This window comes from Perna viridis, chromosome 6 (genome assembly GCF_037379345.1).
Source record: "Perna viridis isolate PV_CMFRI_1.1 ecotype Kerala chromosome 6, ASM3737934v1, whole genome shotgun sequence".
Lineage (NCBI taxonomy): Eukaryota > Metazoa > Mollusca > Bivalvia > Mytilida > Mytilidae > Perna > Perna viridis.
In genome coordinates, this window is record NC_142450.1 from 14,307,434 (window position 1) to 14,324,567 (window position 17,134).

Consider the following 17,134-nt stretch of genomic DNA (forward strand, 5'->3'; position numbering starts at 1 on the left):
TTAAATAAGGCCTAATTTCTGTAGTTAAAATAGAGAAGAGCATTGTGACATCATAACTTATGATCAATTTTACACTTATGACTTTTGTGAAATTGACTGCAGATTGGTATCATTCTTTAATTTACTATGTAACTGAATTCATCATGATATGAGGCCAGGAATATTCTAAATTTACGAAGTCCTATGCTTAGGTTTGTATTTTTAACAGATGATGAATGAATACCTTGTTTGTTATTTATTCAGTCAACTACAATGTAATTAAGATTATTATAGAGACAGCAGTGATTTTTTGGATGTTTTCAGTGCAAAAGAATCAATAATTCAGACTGTAAAATAAATTTGGTATTTTCTCCTGTAAACTGTTGCAATAAACTGTATATCAAACCACCGATCACAAAATATAAAATTCATGCTGAAAATAGCAAAAAAAGATGTTGCATGCTACCGTGTGCTAAGGGTCGCCCCCACTAAACCTTTTCAGTTAAAGCTTGGAAAGAAAGACAAAGTACAAGACATTATGCAAAAGCAATATACCAAATATCTAAGCTTTTCTTGCCATGAAAGCTGAGTAATCTGTAACAAAAATGTTCATTATGAAGCACCTTAAAAACAACAAAGTTGATCAGTAAACAAGAAATAGATAAGCACTCCCTCCAGTAGAAGCTGAGAAATCTGTTATGAAAAAAATGTAACAGATGGATGGACTAGGTGATTGCAGTATTGCCCCAATTTTGGTGAAAATCTACATAATATAATCAATTGATTGTGGTGAATAACCGAAATATTACTTGTGCCAGGAACACTTGAAGACTTAACTTGTGTACGAAACAAGCTAAGCAGGCTCGTTAAATATAGGCATCCTTGAGTACCTGTGATCATATTTTGGTTATTCACTCTTTCCAATTAATTATCCTATTAGTAATTAACACACCTTACTAGATGACCCATCAGGTTTCCAAGATTCCAAGTATCCATGGCAGACATATTTACACATCAAGTTGTATGCTGATGTCACAGCTACCTCACCACACTGAACACCTCTAGGGTAGTTCTTTGTACATTCATCCTGAATAGCATTACCAGCGGCTCTTAGTAAAGAGGCTGATACAGCTCCATTTTGTAACTTAAGGTCTTGAGATGTTGTGTTGACAATAACATCAACCTAAAAACCAAAATCACATGAAGAAAAAATATTGATACTGACAATCTTTACTGTCCTACGTTTATATTCAACTTTCTCAATACATGCAATACACAGTTGACAATCCTGTATATATCATTAAAGGTCCTGATTTTATAGTCCACATTTTCAAACATTAGACTATCCTGCATCAAGTAATAATTTAACATTCTCAATAATCATTTTACTATCCTTAATCAGTAAATCAGTCAACAATTGCAATAAAAAATCGACATTCCTGAGTCAAATAATCAGACAACATTCCCAATAAACAATAGACATTCCTGAGTCATTCAGAGTCAAATAATCAGTCAACATTCTCAACTTACATTTGACTACCCTGAATCAAGTCCTAAATTAACATTCTCAATACAACTTAAACACTTCTCTATATCATTGAAATAATCAATATTTTCAGTACCAATTTAGAACCTTCCTGTAACTAAGATTGCTGTCACTGAACCATTCAATGTTTTAATAACATAGACTCAGCATGCTTAGGTAGCCTTTTTTCTTTCTCCAGGAGATATCTAGAAAACTATCAGATTTTTTTAAATCAACACAATACTGAAATAGCACTGATCAATGGTACTACCTTCATTTTAGAGAGTTCTCCTTTAATGATTTTAATTGTTATATTCCCTTCAGCAATTGATCCATGTTTGGAGTTATCACCTGTAAAAATAATATACATGTATCATAAAAGATCATTTCCTGGAAAATGCCTACATCTATATATCTTCCTATTGTCAACAACAGATGATTGGCACATACTGAAGTACATCATTCTTCTCTATAAGGTAACAGATGATAAAAAAAAATCAATGATTCATGGATGTCAAAATCCCAGAAAATGAACCTTAATTTTATTCAGAAACAGTTACAGACCACATAACCAGTTTTAGTTTGTCATTTTGTTGTCACACTTTTGAAATAAAAATGATATACACTGTACCATGATATTGGCACTTTACAAGAGTTATTGTCCTTGACTTGGTTGATTTAATGAGAGATGAATGTATGCAGGTTTTATTTCTGAATTATTACTTTGTATGCAGAAATAACTTTAATGTCCCATAACTCCATCTTAATTTGCTGCATCAAAAATGGTGGTTAAATATGATCAACTACGTATGGTGACTAACAACCATTAAAAATTTTAACAAAATCGGTTCAGTGGTCTCTGAGGACTTGCATTAACAAGGTTCCAACAGACAGACAGATATTCAGTCTCAGAAGCATGAACACTAGTATTTCTAAGCCCCCTTCAGCGTTGCAGTGGGAGACAAAAATATAGCATAAACACATTGTTCATTTAGGGGTTTTTATTTCTGCATCACGAATCACCCTAGAATTATTGGCATTGCCTGAATTTTATGAGGATTGGTACTTAAACATTGTTAACACATAATGATTGTTTTGTCATTAAAGAAGAAACATTTTACATGTACATGTACATAGCCCTATTTCACACAAAACATTAACCACATTACATACAGTGAAACCTGTCTTAAACAGACAATTTTTTTATCAGTTTAAATACATTTTGAACCTTGGAAAACCAAACACTTGACTAACCAAAGTCAGAAAGAGATTTTGTTTAGACAGGTCTTATTGTAATTGTTATTATATTCTAATTCATTGAGAATTTCATTTCCCAGATTTTATTAAAAATATTTACTAACTTGACCGTTCAATTGAAAATTAAATTTGGATAGTTGAGTACTTACCGCTTGCTTGCCTTATATCAAATGATGTTACAGCTGCACCACCAAAAAACTTATTACCAGCCTTCTCAAAGCCAGTCACTGCCTTTGGGTTAACATCACACAGGTAAACCATCTTAACACAGCTGGAGGGATTGGACTGAAAATAATCCCTTACAGTTCTCACGATGGCTGATGTTGCTTTTTCAGCTGGATAACTAAATATTCCTGTGCAGAGTGCTGGAATAGCCATGCTGATTAGACCAGAATTTTCAGCCTCATCTAAAGCATTCTCAACACAGAGGCACAACTCATTTTCCTCGCCACTGCTTCCACCTTGCCAAACTGGCCCAACAGTATGGACAATAATCTGACATTTAAGGTTGCCTGGTCCTGAACAGTAACACTCCCCAACACTAAGCTTCCCATGAGACTTAGTGTACTGATTACACTCATCTTGTATGGAGCTCCCACCTGTAAAAAAGAACCTTAAGTCAGTTTGAAATAAACAAAATTGTAACACTGGAGGGGTTCTGAATAATTTATTTAACAGCAAACTTACTAAATGGTCATTTCTAAATGCAGTTTCAACCCGGCTGATCAATTACCTTCCCCATGTCAATTCACGAGCAAATACTTACATGTATATGCTGGTTTCATTATAATGCCTTCCTGAAAAATTGGCAATTAAAACTTGTTCAGGCAAATTTGTTGTAGGCCTAAGTAATTTTATAGTTATTTATACATGTTTTTTCCAAAGCTGAAAAATGATAGTTTTGATGACTAGAAAAAAGTATGGGGAAAATGCACTTACGAAATAAATATCGTAATCTAACAAATTCAAAAACAGTAAAATGGAAAAATTGTTATTTCTAATCACAATCTTGAATGCGTCTGCATCAGCGAAAATTGTGCAGCAAGATATTCCTCCATGGTTAAATCTTCATCCATGGAGGACTCTTAGTCTATTTTATCTCATAAAATGGAATGTCTTAAGACCAGTCTACTACTTACAGAGAGAAATGTTTTAAGACCAGTCTACTACTGGCTGAGAGTAATGTCTTAAAACCAGTCTACTATTGGCTGAGAGTAATGTCTTAAGACCAGTCTGAGAATATGCACAGATGTGAGGTACTTATTTATACTTCAATATTGTTCACGTCAAGAGGTTTAAAGTCATACTTTACAAAATTAATTAAATAACCCATGTTTTCTTTTTCTACAAGTGCAGATAAAAAATATAATATAATATGGGGCCAAAAAAACAAAATCAAAATTGAAACTATACTTTAGACATAATGTAAAACCATACTTGAAATTCAAAAAAAAAAAAAATTTATATAAGGTTTTGAATTTAATTGACAATCAAAAGTACAGCCAGTGGTATTTAGTAAATCCTAAAATTTATCGTGGATCCATTTTTAATATAAACAGATACAAATGAGATAAGTGCGTAGGGGTAATTTCACAACAGAAAAAGTTTATTTTTATCTCGTAGGTTATTTTAATAACTTTAAGACATATTGACAGTGGGTAAGAAGAGGACACATTGAAAAGGGGTAGGATAAGATTTATAAACTACTTTTTGCCTCCTCAAAATGAGGAACAATCTAATCAAAATTTGATCTGGCACTTGCTCTCCGTTAAGTGATATGTAACGGGGAGCAAGCGAGATCTAATTTTAATCTTCCCTATCAATCTTATTCACCTTTAGAGATCAATGCTTTAGCAAGTCCACCACTATGGATTAAACCTTCATTGGCAGCATTCACAATGACATCAACATCTAGTGAAGTAATGTCGACCTTGACCACAGTGACCTTTTGACCTCCAGCTGCTGTGAAGGTCTTACCTCCATCAATATCAGCAGGCAACCTATTTTTAAATCCAGGCTTTGAACCTTCTCTTGCTAAGCTTACTACCACGCCTGCCTTCTGGTTAACTTGTTTCAGTTGGGATTTCCCATCAGGGCTCTCTACAAGATCTTTCAAGCCTGGTTTATCCATGGAGTACTTGGTTTTATAAATGTTGGAGACAAGCTGGTCAACTTCTGCTTCAGCATCTTTAATACCCTGTGCATTTCCTTTGACAACTATACAGTCACTTTTTACAACCATTGTAATATGCCTCTGTTTCAGGTCTTTCTGTAAATTGTCTAATTCATGACTCATTTGTTCCTGTAGAAATTTCAGCTCATCCACAGGCAGATCAATAGTTGTATCTGTTTCTGTGTTGTATAAGAAGAAGTCATTGATTTTTTCTTTGAGGACTCCTTCTGCACCTTTAGATGTACAATACACAGTGATCTCCCCTTGTTTATTAGTTTCAATATCAACCATAATTGATTGCTTCTCATATTCATTCTTGAGAGAATCTACATGCTGTTTCCATTTAGAAGTCATTAAAACTGATTTTTGAAACTTATCAATATGAACAGGGCTTTCTATTATGTGAGACTTCAAGATACCAGCAACGGAAACTGCTTCTTCATCAGACAGTGAATACATTGTAATGAAATTATTCTGGATGTCCCATACTCCAACAATACCACTTTTTTTAATTTCATTACTAATAATAGTCTTAACTTCACTTCTCTTTAAAAATTGGATGAAGCCCGGAGACTTTTTACCAATAGGCGCAGAGGCTATTTGGTGAATAGTCTCATACATTGTGACCTTAGCATCATTGACATTTTTTGAAAGTCCAGTGAACTTTATGACAAGTTTTTTCAATTCAATTTTTATCTCCATTTTGTCAAATGTTTGACGAATCTTGTCAGGGAAGCGAGAGAATGAGAGAATCAGAAGTTGGAAATGCTTCAGATGTACCTCTTCATTGACTGTTTTCTTCTGTCTATCCAAATCCTCAGTAATGTTGTCAATAATTTGTTTGACTCTTTTAGAAAGATCTCTAACAGGGATGTCGTATCCAACAATAACTATTTCACACCGTGGCGGCTTTTCAATACTTACACTGACCCCATCAGGATTTTCGATATTTATTTGACGAAGATGATCCATAACAAGTTTCCAGGCTTCTTGTAAAGTGGAATATTTTTCAGTTCTTAACTGGTTTAAGAAATAATTAATCTCTTTTTTAACATCAACTTCCCATGTTTTTGCCAATTTGCTAAATTGAGGTACATTTTTCGTGAGGATACATTCTGCAATGATATTACTCTCTGTTTTGGATAATGGAAATGAAATTTTACAGTAAAGTTTAAGCAACTGCTTCTCAAGTGCCTCTTTGCTTGTTTTGGAGTTAGCTACAAAGTTGACCTTGTATTTCTCCTTATCTTTGAGGACTAATTGTGGAAGTGGTTTGAATTTTGGACCATCACTATCAGCTGGTACTCCTAAACAGTCGTAGAAAACTTGTACCTTCAGTTTACAGCCTCCAAGTGTATGAGTCTTCTGACAAGCTTTTAAAGCATCTGAAAACATGGAACAGGCATTCAATCACTAACATCAAAATTTATGAAAAAGCTATCAAGCGCGGATCCGAGGACAGGCGTACCGGGCATACACCCCCCTAAATCGGTAAGAAAAAAAAGTTTCACCCAATAATATTGTTTGCCTTGCTCTGCACGGCATTAAATTCAATTTACGCCCCCCCCCTAAACCTAAATTCTGGATCCTCCCCTGGCTATCCTCATGTAATTAGCACAAATTTGATGATCATGATTATATTTAAGAGTAATCAAGGGAACCAAGATTCTAGTGGAAATCAAAAGAATGTAATCCAGAGACAAAGACCAGACATGGTCAACAGACAAACACAACAAAGAACATAAAGTAACTAAAACAATGCATACAAAGTTACAAAAGTAAATGAGCAACTCAGACTCCACTAAAAACTGGGAGCTTGGACCAGGTGCACTGGTAGAGTGAGCGTCCTCTGCTTTAAAAAAATAACAAATTTAATTTCTCCATAATATGATGTTGGTGCTAAGTTTCAATGATAATGATACAATACATTACGAGAAAAGATTATACAAAGAAGGTACCCTTGACAACATAAAGTGATGAAAAATGTTCAACATGCTAAAAAGTATTGAAAACAATTGTCAAATTTCTTCAATACACAAATGCTATAGGAGTTGCACATGATATGTATGAAATACAATGTGCAAAGTGCATATAAAATTGGTTTGATATTTTTTCAGTTACAAATTACACTAAGTAGGTACAGTCCTTGAACAAATCCGCACAACGATTTGACAGATCGATGACTGTTGACTGATTGATTGCTGACCAATGATCGATGATTGATTTGATCACAGTTTTGTTATGTAAACTGACGTAAGATCTGTTTGAAAGAAAGGAAATGTCAATTGAAGTATAAATTGATGTTTAAATCTATCAAATTATGTAAATATGTGTAAAATTGACAAAGAAAACAATAAAACCGTAAAATACAGTGACCGCTGTGTTGTCACGTGATGTGATCACCGGTTTAATGGATTGGTTTGACAGATCGATGACTGACCGGAAACTGATTGGTGACCCATGACCGATCGCAATTTTTGTCGCACGGATCGGTTCAGGTACTGTAAACTTGACAACTACATGAACTATAGTCATGAAAAATGACAAATTTCAAAATTCTAAAATTGTAGAAGACATTTGTTTAATACTCCATAATAACACAATTCAATTCTTCTGTCAAACAACGAACTTAAATCCATATGAAATTATCAATAAAAATTTTAAATTTTGCATTACACAAACTTAGAAAATTTGACAAACGACATGATTTTCTCCTTTAATTTTTTTCACAAACTACAATGATTTTTTTGGCAAAAAAAATGCATGTATATACTATTGATCATTTAAATTTAAAGTAAATATCCATAAAACTGATATTCTACAGGCCCCCTGTTTCCTGTTTGTGCCTCCTTCCGTATTGCTACTTTATATTTCATATTACCTTTTAAAGATCCTATCTACTATATAAAGAGTAATCAAGGGAACCAAGGTTATAGCGGTAATCAAAAGAATGTAATCCAGGGACAAAGACCAGACATGGAAAAAAGTAAAATAAGGTAAGACTATTTAATCTAAATGCAGGCTTTATAGTTGAAGAAATCTATAGGAATTTAACCTGTGACCTTAAAATCACTAAATGTCTGATTTCAGTTGGACAGGAAGTAATTCAGTGTGCAAAAACTGAAGTTAAAGGATGGGACTTCAGCCCACATATTTATTCTCTTACAGTTGTATGCTTCATAAACATTTCAAGTAAGGCCATTAACTTTAAAACTACAGAAATTTAAAATGAAATTTGAATTAAAGTTGTTTTTTTTTGGTTATTTTTAGGTTTTTTTATTTGTTTGTTTGTCTTTTTTTTTTGTATTTAAAACAAATATGTCTCGCCATTTCCTAAGTTTAAAAGGGCATAACTCCAACAATTCCAATCTATCATAAAATCCTACATACCATTTTTTAAATTTTCTAAATCATTACATACAAAGTTTCATTAAACATTGTTAAAAGTAGTGAAATAGTGTTAGTGACAGACAGAGTGAAAACAATACGGAGACGTGACTACAAAATTGGTCTGCAAAATTACCATGATACATCCAATATCATGTTATCTATAGAGACCATTAATTGAAAAAAAAAAACAAGTAAAGGGTCCATACATACTTTCTGCTTCCTCAAAGTAGATAACACAGTACTCCTCATCCTCATTCATTTCAATTTTTTCAATGCCTTCTACTCCAGACTTCCTCTTATTGTCAAAGTAAAACTCTAAAGCACTTTGCTGAGTATCTTCACTGTATCCCCTCACCACTATACAATTAGTGACATATACTGGTTGAAAACGCATGTTGCAATTTTCAAGTTGTTTCTTCTGGCAGGCAGATTGTATAGTTCCAATGTCTGAAAAGAAAAGGCATAATTGTATGGTAAATTGATTGATTGTGGTTTAATGTCAAATGGCAGTTTTTCAAGCATTTCAGGAAAGGCATCAAACAGAACTTATGCTTTGAAGTAATAAAACATAAAAGTGTGATATCTATCATGTGCTCTTTCATGGAAGGAACAACCTAGAGAATAGTCATGTCAGCCGACTTGGACACAATATTGTGACTCCATGCCAAACAATCACCGCTCTACACTGCTAGGGCAAAAGTTGCGGTTGGCATGGTATCAATTGTACCATTTGTTTTAACAGTTATGGAAATCTGTACTAAAAAATGCAGATTATATATCTTAATTTTTATTTAAATTGTTGCACACAATGCAGCTAAATACGACTACAAAAATATACCCCTGAACATAATGGCCAAGTATAGACACAACATTCATGCTTGATAAAGCTCATGTGCTCACTCACAGAAGGAAAAACCTACAGACAGTCATGTCAACCCACCTAGACACAATATTGAGACTCCATGCAAAATAAATTGCCACTCAAAACTGCCAAAGCACATGTTGCAATCGGTTTGGTTTTAATTTGCCACCCTATAGTGCCTTGCACATGTTGCAGTTGGTACAGTATTAGTTGTACTATCTGATTCCATTGATATGGAAACCAGTACCAAAAATTGCGGATTTTATATTTTGTTTAAAAAAACAAGAAGCTCACAGGAAAATTTGTCTTACATGGGTAATAAATTTAACAAGGAGATGTCCAACAATTTTCACTCAAAAAGACTTTGGTAAGACTTATCATAAGGATCATTTCAGCAATTGAAAGAGTTTAGCCAAACCTAACAGTTTAGAGATATATGCGAAAAACTACTGTCTGACCCCTATGTTCTATTTTTAGTAACGGCAGCCATGTTTTTTCGATGAAAAATCCCACATCAGTCTTCCTTTGATGGAATGGCAACTTGTAATAAAAATTCAGAGTGATCCATTCACTAGAAGTCTAGTAATTTTCTGGACATCAGGAAAATGCATGTTTCTGACCCCCCCACTTTTTGGCTACTAGTTTCTAAAATGTTCAATTCTTAACCCCTTAAATAAATTTCAATCTGATCTTTTTTAGCATAGAGTATTGTGGAACAACATCATAGACATTTCTATGCCTTTACTGAAGTTATATAGATAAATTCTACAAAATGCTTTGTTTTTAATCAAATCAATACCAACCTTCCTTTTGTTATTTGGAACCTTTTTATTAAATTTTTTAATAATTTTAATCTTTAATATTGGGAATTTTTTTAGCCAAAAATGATAGCTAATAGCCTGAACACACTCTTTTCTATGTAACCCCTCTTTTTTAAGTGGCTATATCTGTTACTGAAATTCTAATTCATTTCTTTAAAACAGGAAAATGTACATTTAGAAGCAAAAGTTTTCATAACTTGCATTTACATTTTCTTTTGATGTGTAATGCACACTAAAAGTTTTCATCTTCACCAGGGGTTAATGTTGTTTGTATGTTTGTTTTTGCAAGAACTGCAAATATTCACACATCAAACACAAATAAAACCATTCATAAACAATGCACACTTGAGAACTGTTTCAAGCTGGAGATGGAGTGTAATATTTATAAATAGGATCTCTTTTAGTTTCATAAACATTGAACATATTTTGTATTTTCTCCATGAGATATACATGAAATAAGACAGTTATCAGATATCACAGTAAATTAAGAACTATAACTGCCAGATATATGTGAAAATCTTTTATTAGATTATCTCCCTTTCAATGTATTATAAAATGTCTAGTGAAATTTTATTTTTCCAATTTAATGTCATTTTTGAAAGTATCCTCTTCTTCTTCAAAAGTAATGATGGCTTAAAGCTTGTTTGTTCATCTACTTTAGCTTTTTCAACAACTTAACTCCACAAAATTTTCTGCTTTTTTCCCATACCTGTCAACCTAGTCAAACCTAACTGTGAGAGATCTCCTGCAATCGATCATAAAATTTGGTGGGAGATTTTGCATGATGACATTATCGACATATTTTATTATATTACTGAAGTTATAAATTAAATAAAACAGAGGATTTTAAATATGTTTTTTTTCAAAACCATAAATACATGATATATACATGTACAAAAGAATCAACATAATGAATTATGCATGTATTCACAGAAGTGATGCTTAGTATGGCATTAAATAGCCAAAAATAGGATCCCACTTTATGGGACCAAAGTCCTGGAGTTAGATTTTCAAGAGGCTGTGATTAGTAGTTGCTTGCAACCAAAATAATGTCGCTAGCCCGCCCCACCAACATTCATCATACTACAACATGATTTTTACAACGTCAAATTTTACAAAAAAAAACCTACCTATAGGATCAGTGAAAGTAACAATAGCTTTGGAACTGTCCTCGCTACCATATTCCACATCTTCAACATCTACTTTGGTCCTTGCCTCCAAGTAATTAATAATACTGTCTTTAGATATGGACGAGCTAAGTCCTTTCACTAATGTTTTGTTATGGTATCTCTTTGGTGGAATGTGTTTTTTTATTTGAAGTTCTGCACCATCCACTTTATGAGGTGTTTTACTCATTACTGTTTCCACAGCTGTAAAATTTAAAATGATACTGATAAAAAAAGTGTTACAACTTCTAGTAGGCAATACCTTCTCAAATTATATGTGCATTAACCTCTACAAAAAAACGCAATTCATAGTCTTATGACTCCCCTCCCCCTCATGCAAAGAAAATTGAAGTGTAAAAGTCCCATAACTCCTGTAGACTTTGTCTAATCAAAATGGCCACACAATATGATCAACTACAAATGTGACCAACAATCCTACAAAATTTGAACAATGAGGGTCAACTAGTGTGGACCCACTGCATGGAAGGATGGACTAATGAACACTGGTATTTTTATGACATTTTCTCTTCAGCAGTGGGGAACAAAGAGATACACTAATAAACACTTCAGCTGATGTCACAGTAAATTTGATGTAAGGTAGTAACTGAAAATTGCCCATTTTTTGCAAGGTGACAACTTGAGATAAAATATATCAGGCAAAAACTATGGAAAAGAAATAAATTTGTCAACAAAATACAATGATTTACCTTTCTCATCTTCAAATGTGACAAGATACATGTCCTTATCCTCGATAAACTCTATTTTTGTAACATCTGCCTTGGCACCTTTCTTAGATTCAAAATAGTACATGATTGTATCTTCTGAAGTAGTGTCATTCATACCCTTAACCTCTATGGTACAACAGGGCATCTCAGGGTCTTCTTTCAGGGGTTTTTCTTTTCTACGGTTCCTTGGGACATGTCTATCAACTTGAAGTACAGCCCCATCAACTTTATGGGTAGATTTACTCAAGACCGTATCCACAGCTGTTAAAACAAAAACAAAATGCAATGTTTCTTGTTTAATGTACATGAAAGAACAAAAACCTATTTGGCTTCAATATTTGAAATTGGTAATTAACTGCAATTCAATCAACAAGTAGAAGATAGAGTCATGTCTGGTTGCCTCGATGTAAGAATAATAAAAAGTCATGAAAGTCACCAAAATCTAAGTGAAAGTGACTCAAAGCCAAAATAAAATTTCAAAATATGGCACTGACAGACATGTAAATGATATATATATACAGTATGTATAAAGCTTGTGTCAACATTTGAAGAAGCTGCCGTAACTAATGTTTGCAGATTAAACTGTAATGAAAGAAGTACAATAGACACTCTAACTAGCAGGATAATAGTATTTTGCATAAGGGCAATTTAATAAAAACCTATGATACAAAGAATGACTTACCTTCTTCATTTTCAAATGAAAGAAGATACATGTTCTCCTCCTCAATAAACTCTATTTCTATTACATCTGCTTTGGCACCTTTTTTAGACTCAAAATAGTACATGATTGTATCTTCTGAAGTAGTGTCTTTCATACCCTTCACCTCTATGGTACAGCAGGGTATTTCAAGACCTTTTTCATTTTGATGGTTCCTTGGGACATATCTATCAACTTGAAGTTCAGCTCCATCAACTTTATGGGATGGTTTCCTCATTGCAGAATCCACAGCTGTTCATATGAAAAAAAAAAACACTTGAACAATGACAATAGAACACAATGTACTGGAAACCCAAACTTAAAATGTTTGCTAGGGGTATAAAAAACTTTAGGATTCTGAAAAGGTCATCTGAACAGAAAGTAAAATGGTGTGTTGTTAGATGTAAGTTGTTACATGTAGTGACTGAATGGAAGAATGATAGGTCTACCAGTGGTTTTAATAAAATTGAATAACAACAATGAAAGCATCATAACATTATACGACCACAAAAACTGTTGTAATAAAAAAATGATTGTAAAAAGGCAAGCGCAAAAGGAATAAGTCTATTTTAACCCTTGTTGTGCTACAACCCGACCTGTTCGGAATTTGACCTGGTTCTACTTTATTGTTTCTGGCAGCATAAATCTTAGTTTAGGAAAGCGCAATTTGTGTCCATCTGCAAGCAGCGTGACTGCGCTTTAAAATTTTTTCTGGGTAGAGTTCATTTCGCGGACCCTTGCCAGAGTAGAATTAATCTGTAGTACTCTATTCTGCCTGATAACTACATAAAAATGATTTCTGTCACCACCATTTCGATGTCAACACATAGTATTGACTACTTTCAGTTTTAGGGCGAACAGAGGCCAATAATTAGTGAAAAATCCTCATTCTTTCACATGACTGACCCTTCAGAGTCTCCTGAACTCCCACTTTGTGACTATAACACACTTAATTTGGCTTCAGTAGTCTTCATGGTGTACAGGCTGTAAAATGAATGTGCTTTGGTTCCTGATTGTTCCCACTGAACCACACATGTAGCAAATAATGACCAGAAATGGGGAAAAATGACAAATTTCAAGTCACAGACCATTTTTTACAGCTCAGAAAGGTAAGTTGTAAACGAAAAGTGTTACCCTCTTGAAATAAAGTATAATTATTATTATCATTAATACAAAGCTATGAAATAAACAATGACTTACCTTCTTCATCTTCAAATGTAACTAAATACATCTTTTCATCCTCAACAAACTCTATTTTTGTGACATCTGCATTTGTAACTTTTTTCGATTCAAAATAGAGCACAATGGTATCTTCTGATGTAGTCTCTTTCATGCCCTTGACCTCAATAGTACAGCAGGGAAGATCAGACATTTCATCACTGTAAGCGCCATCTTTAGGATAGTAAGCAGCTACTTCAACGACTTTCTTATTAAACATGATCGGCATTTTATTCAGCACAGTATTTACAGCTAACAAAAGAGACAAGAAAATATTAAACATTTACAACACTAACGATTATGCCTTAGATTGAGAAGCAGACAACCTAAGAATCTTCAAATTTAAATTCAAGGAGGTAGACCTAGATTATGCCTTAGATTGAGAAGCAGATAAACTAAGGATCTTTAAATTTAAATTCAAGGAGGTAGACCTAGAGTAAGGGATACACCTCTTACAAATCTTCGGAACATTTGTATTCAACATTTTACATCAATCTCATGTAAGCATCAAAGTACCAAGGACTGATTTCATTCTGTTTCAAATGAAAGCTTGAAAGGCTTTGACGAAATTGAATATGCTACAACCATATCAAGAGTTATGTCTCTTACCCTAGATCTACCTCCTTAACACAGTGATTCCACATATTCGTTACATGGATAATAGTGATTTACTAAATGTTCCCTGAGTGAAAACAAAATGATATTTCACACTATTAAATAATTCTGTAATTACTCTCTTTCTCAACCAAAATACAAAATGTCACAATAGGGTATGTAAGTCTCGTTCTAGTCTCATTTTCTTTACCGAAATTTCCGATGTAGAACGTATTGAAAACTGGAGAACAATCTGTATTTTATTGTTTACTTCCGGGTACTCGAAACACTGTATAACTATACAAAATCTTCTAGTTTATGTATTTTCTTACTTCATTTATTATATAGAAATAGTTATTCGTCATTTTTTATTGGTATTTTTTTCGCAGAAAGTTTTTTGCCCTTAACACTGAACTCAACGCTTTCTAAATGAAAAATCTCTATGCTTTTGAATGGCAGACTAGGACCCATTTTGTGAAATCACGGGGTCAAATGACGAGACTTACACACCCATACAAATATCAATCCACCGTTTACAAAATTTAAAATTCATGCTAAAAGTTGCAATGAATAATCGAGAAAATCTATATTCTAAAAAGGATAATTGATATTTAATTGTGAATTACCAAAATATGGCCACTGGCCTGCCAAGACACATTTAGCATTAACTCGTGCACAAAACAAGTTCTGCCCATTCCTTTTATCTGGGCATTCTTCAGCACTTGTGATCACATTTTATTTAATCACTCCTTTTAATAAATTGTCCTATTATTCTTTCAAAATGTTAATCAGATTGAAACTTAAAATTAACATAAAACAATGCCCTATCTAATCCATATCACAATTTGTATTGGAATACCAATTGGCCAAAAATGCCTTTCAATTGTAATATAAGTTTTTTCATAATGTCTTTTTTTTTAATAAAATGATAGTTTCTAGCACATCACAATCCAGTGAAATTCCTCAGTAATTGTCCGCAATATGTTTTTCATCTAGAGTAGCAGACTATAAAAAATATATATATTATAAATATATAATTTTTTTATAAAAATAAGACTGGAGGTAATTCATGCATATCAAGAACCCACCAAAATTCACTTTTATTTCTTCTTAATAAACATACATATGTATAGTAAAAAACGACATAACCCCATAATACAGAAAATGATATGGGACAGCAGTGTTTTACGAATTCACTTTCCTGTCAAACAGGTCAAGTGCAATTTTTGTGAAGGAAAGTTGTTTAGTTTGCTCCATTTTCCTTTCGACAAGTAAAAAAGTTGAATATTTGAGAGGATTTTAGGTTGGAATGTAAATTTCAAGAGTTGAAAAATAAATCTTTATTTCAAGTTTTCCAGTTGCTGCCTAAAACTTTGAAAAAAGCCCTAGAACACTGAGGCACTCCTTGGAACGTTTACATTTCACAATTTAGTATTCTTGCAAACGTGCGTTTACACAGCGGTCTTTCAAACGCCAATACAAGCATTCATTTAAATGCACAATACGAGCATTTCTCTAAATGCATGATAGAAGTGTTTGTTTAAACACACGAAAGAAGAGTTCGTTATTTTTTGTTCTTAGATTATTTTCTTGATTCAACTGTAATTTTTATATTATTTGCTATTTTTTATTTATATATTTTCATTAAATAAATTTTCTATTATACCTTTCATCATTAATCTATTGTACATTTAAACACACGCTGTAAGCGTTTGTCTATCGTGGAGTTAAATACATGCTAGGAGTATTCATTTATCATGCGTTTAAACTCACGCTGGGAGCATTCATTTATTGTGCTTTTAAACGCACGAAAGAAGCATTCATTTGTAGTGAGTTTGGTTAGCTTTTGGCGTGCGATTAGGTAACATGGGTGTGGGAAACCTAAACGCCTCAAGGAGTGTATACCAATTTACCCATATACCAAATTAAAAATCGTTCTGTCCAGTGAGAGCTGAGATTCATGCAACCAAATTTTTAATAAACAGATGGACAAAGTGATTTCAATATACATGTTCCACTTACTCATTGAGTGGAGGTATTATTATGATTATGGTGATAAGTTTTTTTCCAGCACATAAGGAGTTCTGTTTATACAACGTCTAATGCTTCATAATGACATAAATTTTACATTGTACTGTGAAACTACTATTGCACATTGAGTACTAATTTTTGTGGTTTTCATGTGTAGACCGAACCTTGAAATTTGGTTCCCAACAAAAAGGAGATTTCCATAGATGTGTAAACTTATAAAACCTCAAAACCACAAATTCAAGATTTCACAAACTTGAATTCCTTCCCTAATCCATGGAAGCTGGCATCCATGAATTAAAAAAAAACTGTCACAGTAATATATATAAGTGTCAAAATACCTTCATCTTCCAGAAAAGTGATAATGGCTGAGTTAGTTTGTTCATCTGCTTCAACTTTTTCCACTTCTCCTCCACCATATTTTCTTGTGTTTTCAAAGAACAATGACAAAGCATCTTCAGAGGTTCCTTTTGGAAGCTTGGTTACTTTCAGCATGTTGGTTGTTTTCATTGTGGTTTCATCTGGATATTAGTGAAAAATATCAAGATTATTTGAAGAGGTTTTTTTTACCTTAACAATGCCAGGCTTTCCTGCCAAAAGTTTTTTTTTTCCAAGAGCCTCTATTAATGTTGAGAAACTATTGCCTACACATTCAAGCATCAGTTGTTATGTAACCTATAATGTTTCTGCACTTAATTA

General features: G+C 33.2%; 1 protein-coding gene across 4 annotated transcripts in view; it reads right to left on the reverse strand.

Moving 5' to 3' along the window:
- Nucleotides 1-17,134, reverse strand: part of LOC148613761 (protein mono-ADP-ribosyltransferase PARP14-like) — a 57,808-nt gene that overhangs the window by 33,891 nt on the left and 6,783 nt on the right. For all 4 annotated transcript variants that reach the window (XM_088587334.1, XM_088587335.1, XM_088587333.1 and 1 more), the window contains 10 exons: nt 16,777-16,956; nt 13,796-14,065; nt 12,581-12,847; nt 11,881-12,159; nt 11,138-11,377; nt 8,535-8,771; nt 4,595-6,319; nt 2,911-3,360; nt 1,776-1,855; nt 932-1,162 (listed from right to left, as the gene is read on the reverse strand). In XM_088587334.1, coding sequence (XP_088443460.1) covers nt 932-1,162; nt 1,776-1,855; nt 2,911-3,360; nt 4,595-6,319; nt 8,535-8,771; nt 11,138-11,377; nt 11,881-12,159; nt 12,581-12,847; nt 13,796-14,065; nt 16,777-16,956 — 3,959 coding nt within the window. The remainder of the gene's footprint in view (nt 1-931; nt 1,163-1,775; nt 1,856-2,910; nt 3,361-4,594; nt 6,320-8,534; nt 8,772-11,137; nt 11,378-11,880; nt 12,160-12,580; nt 12,848-13,795; nt 14,066-16,776; nt 16,957-17,134) is intronic.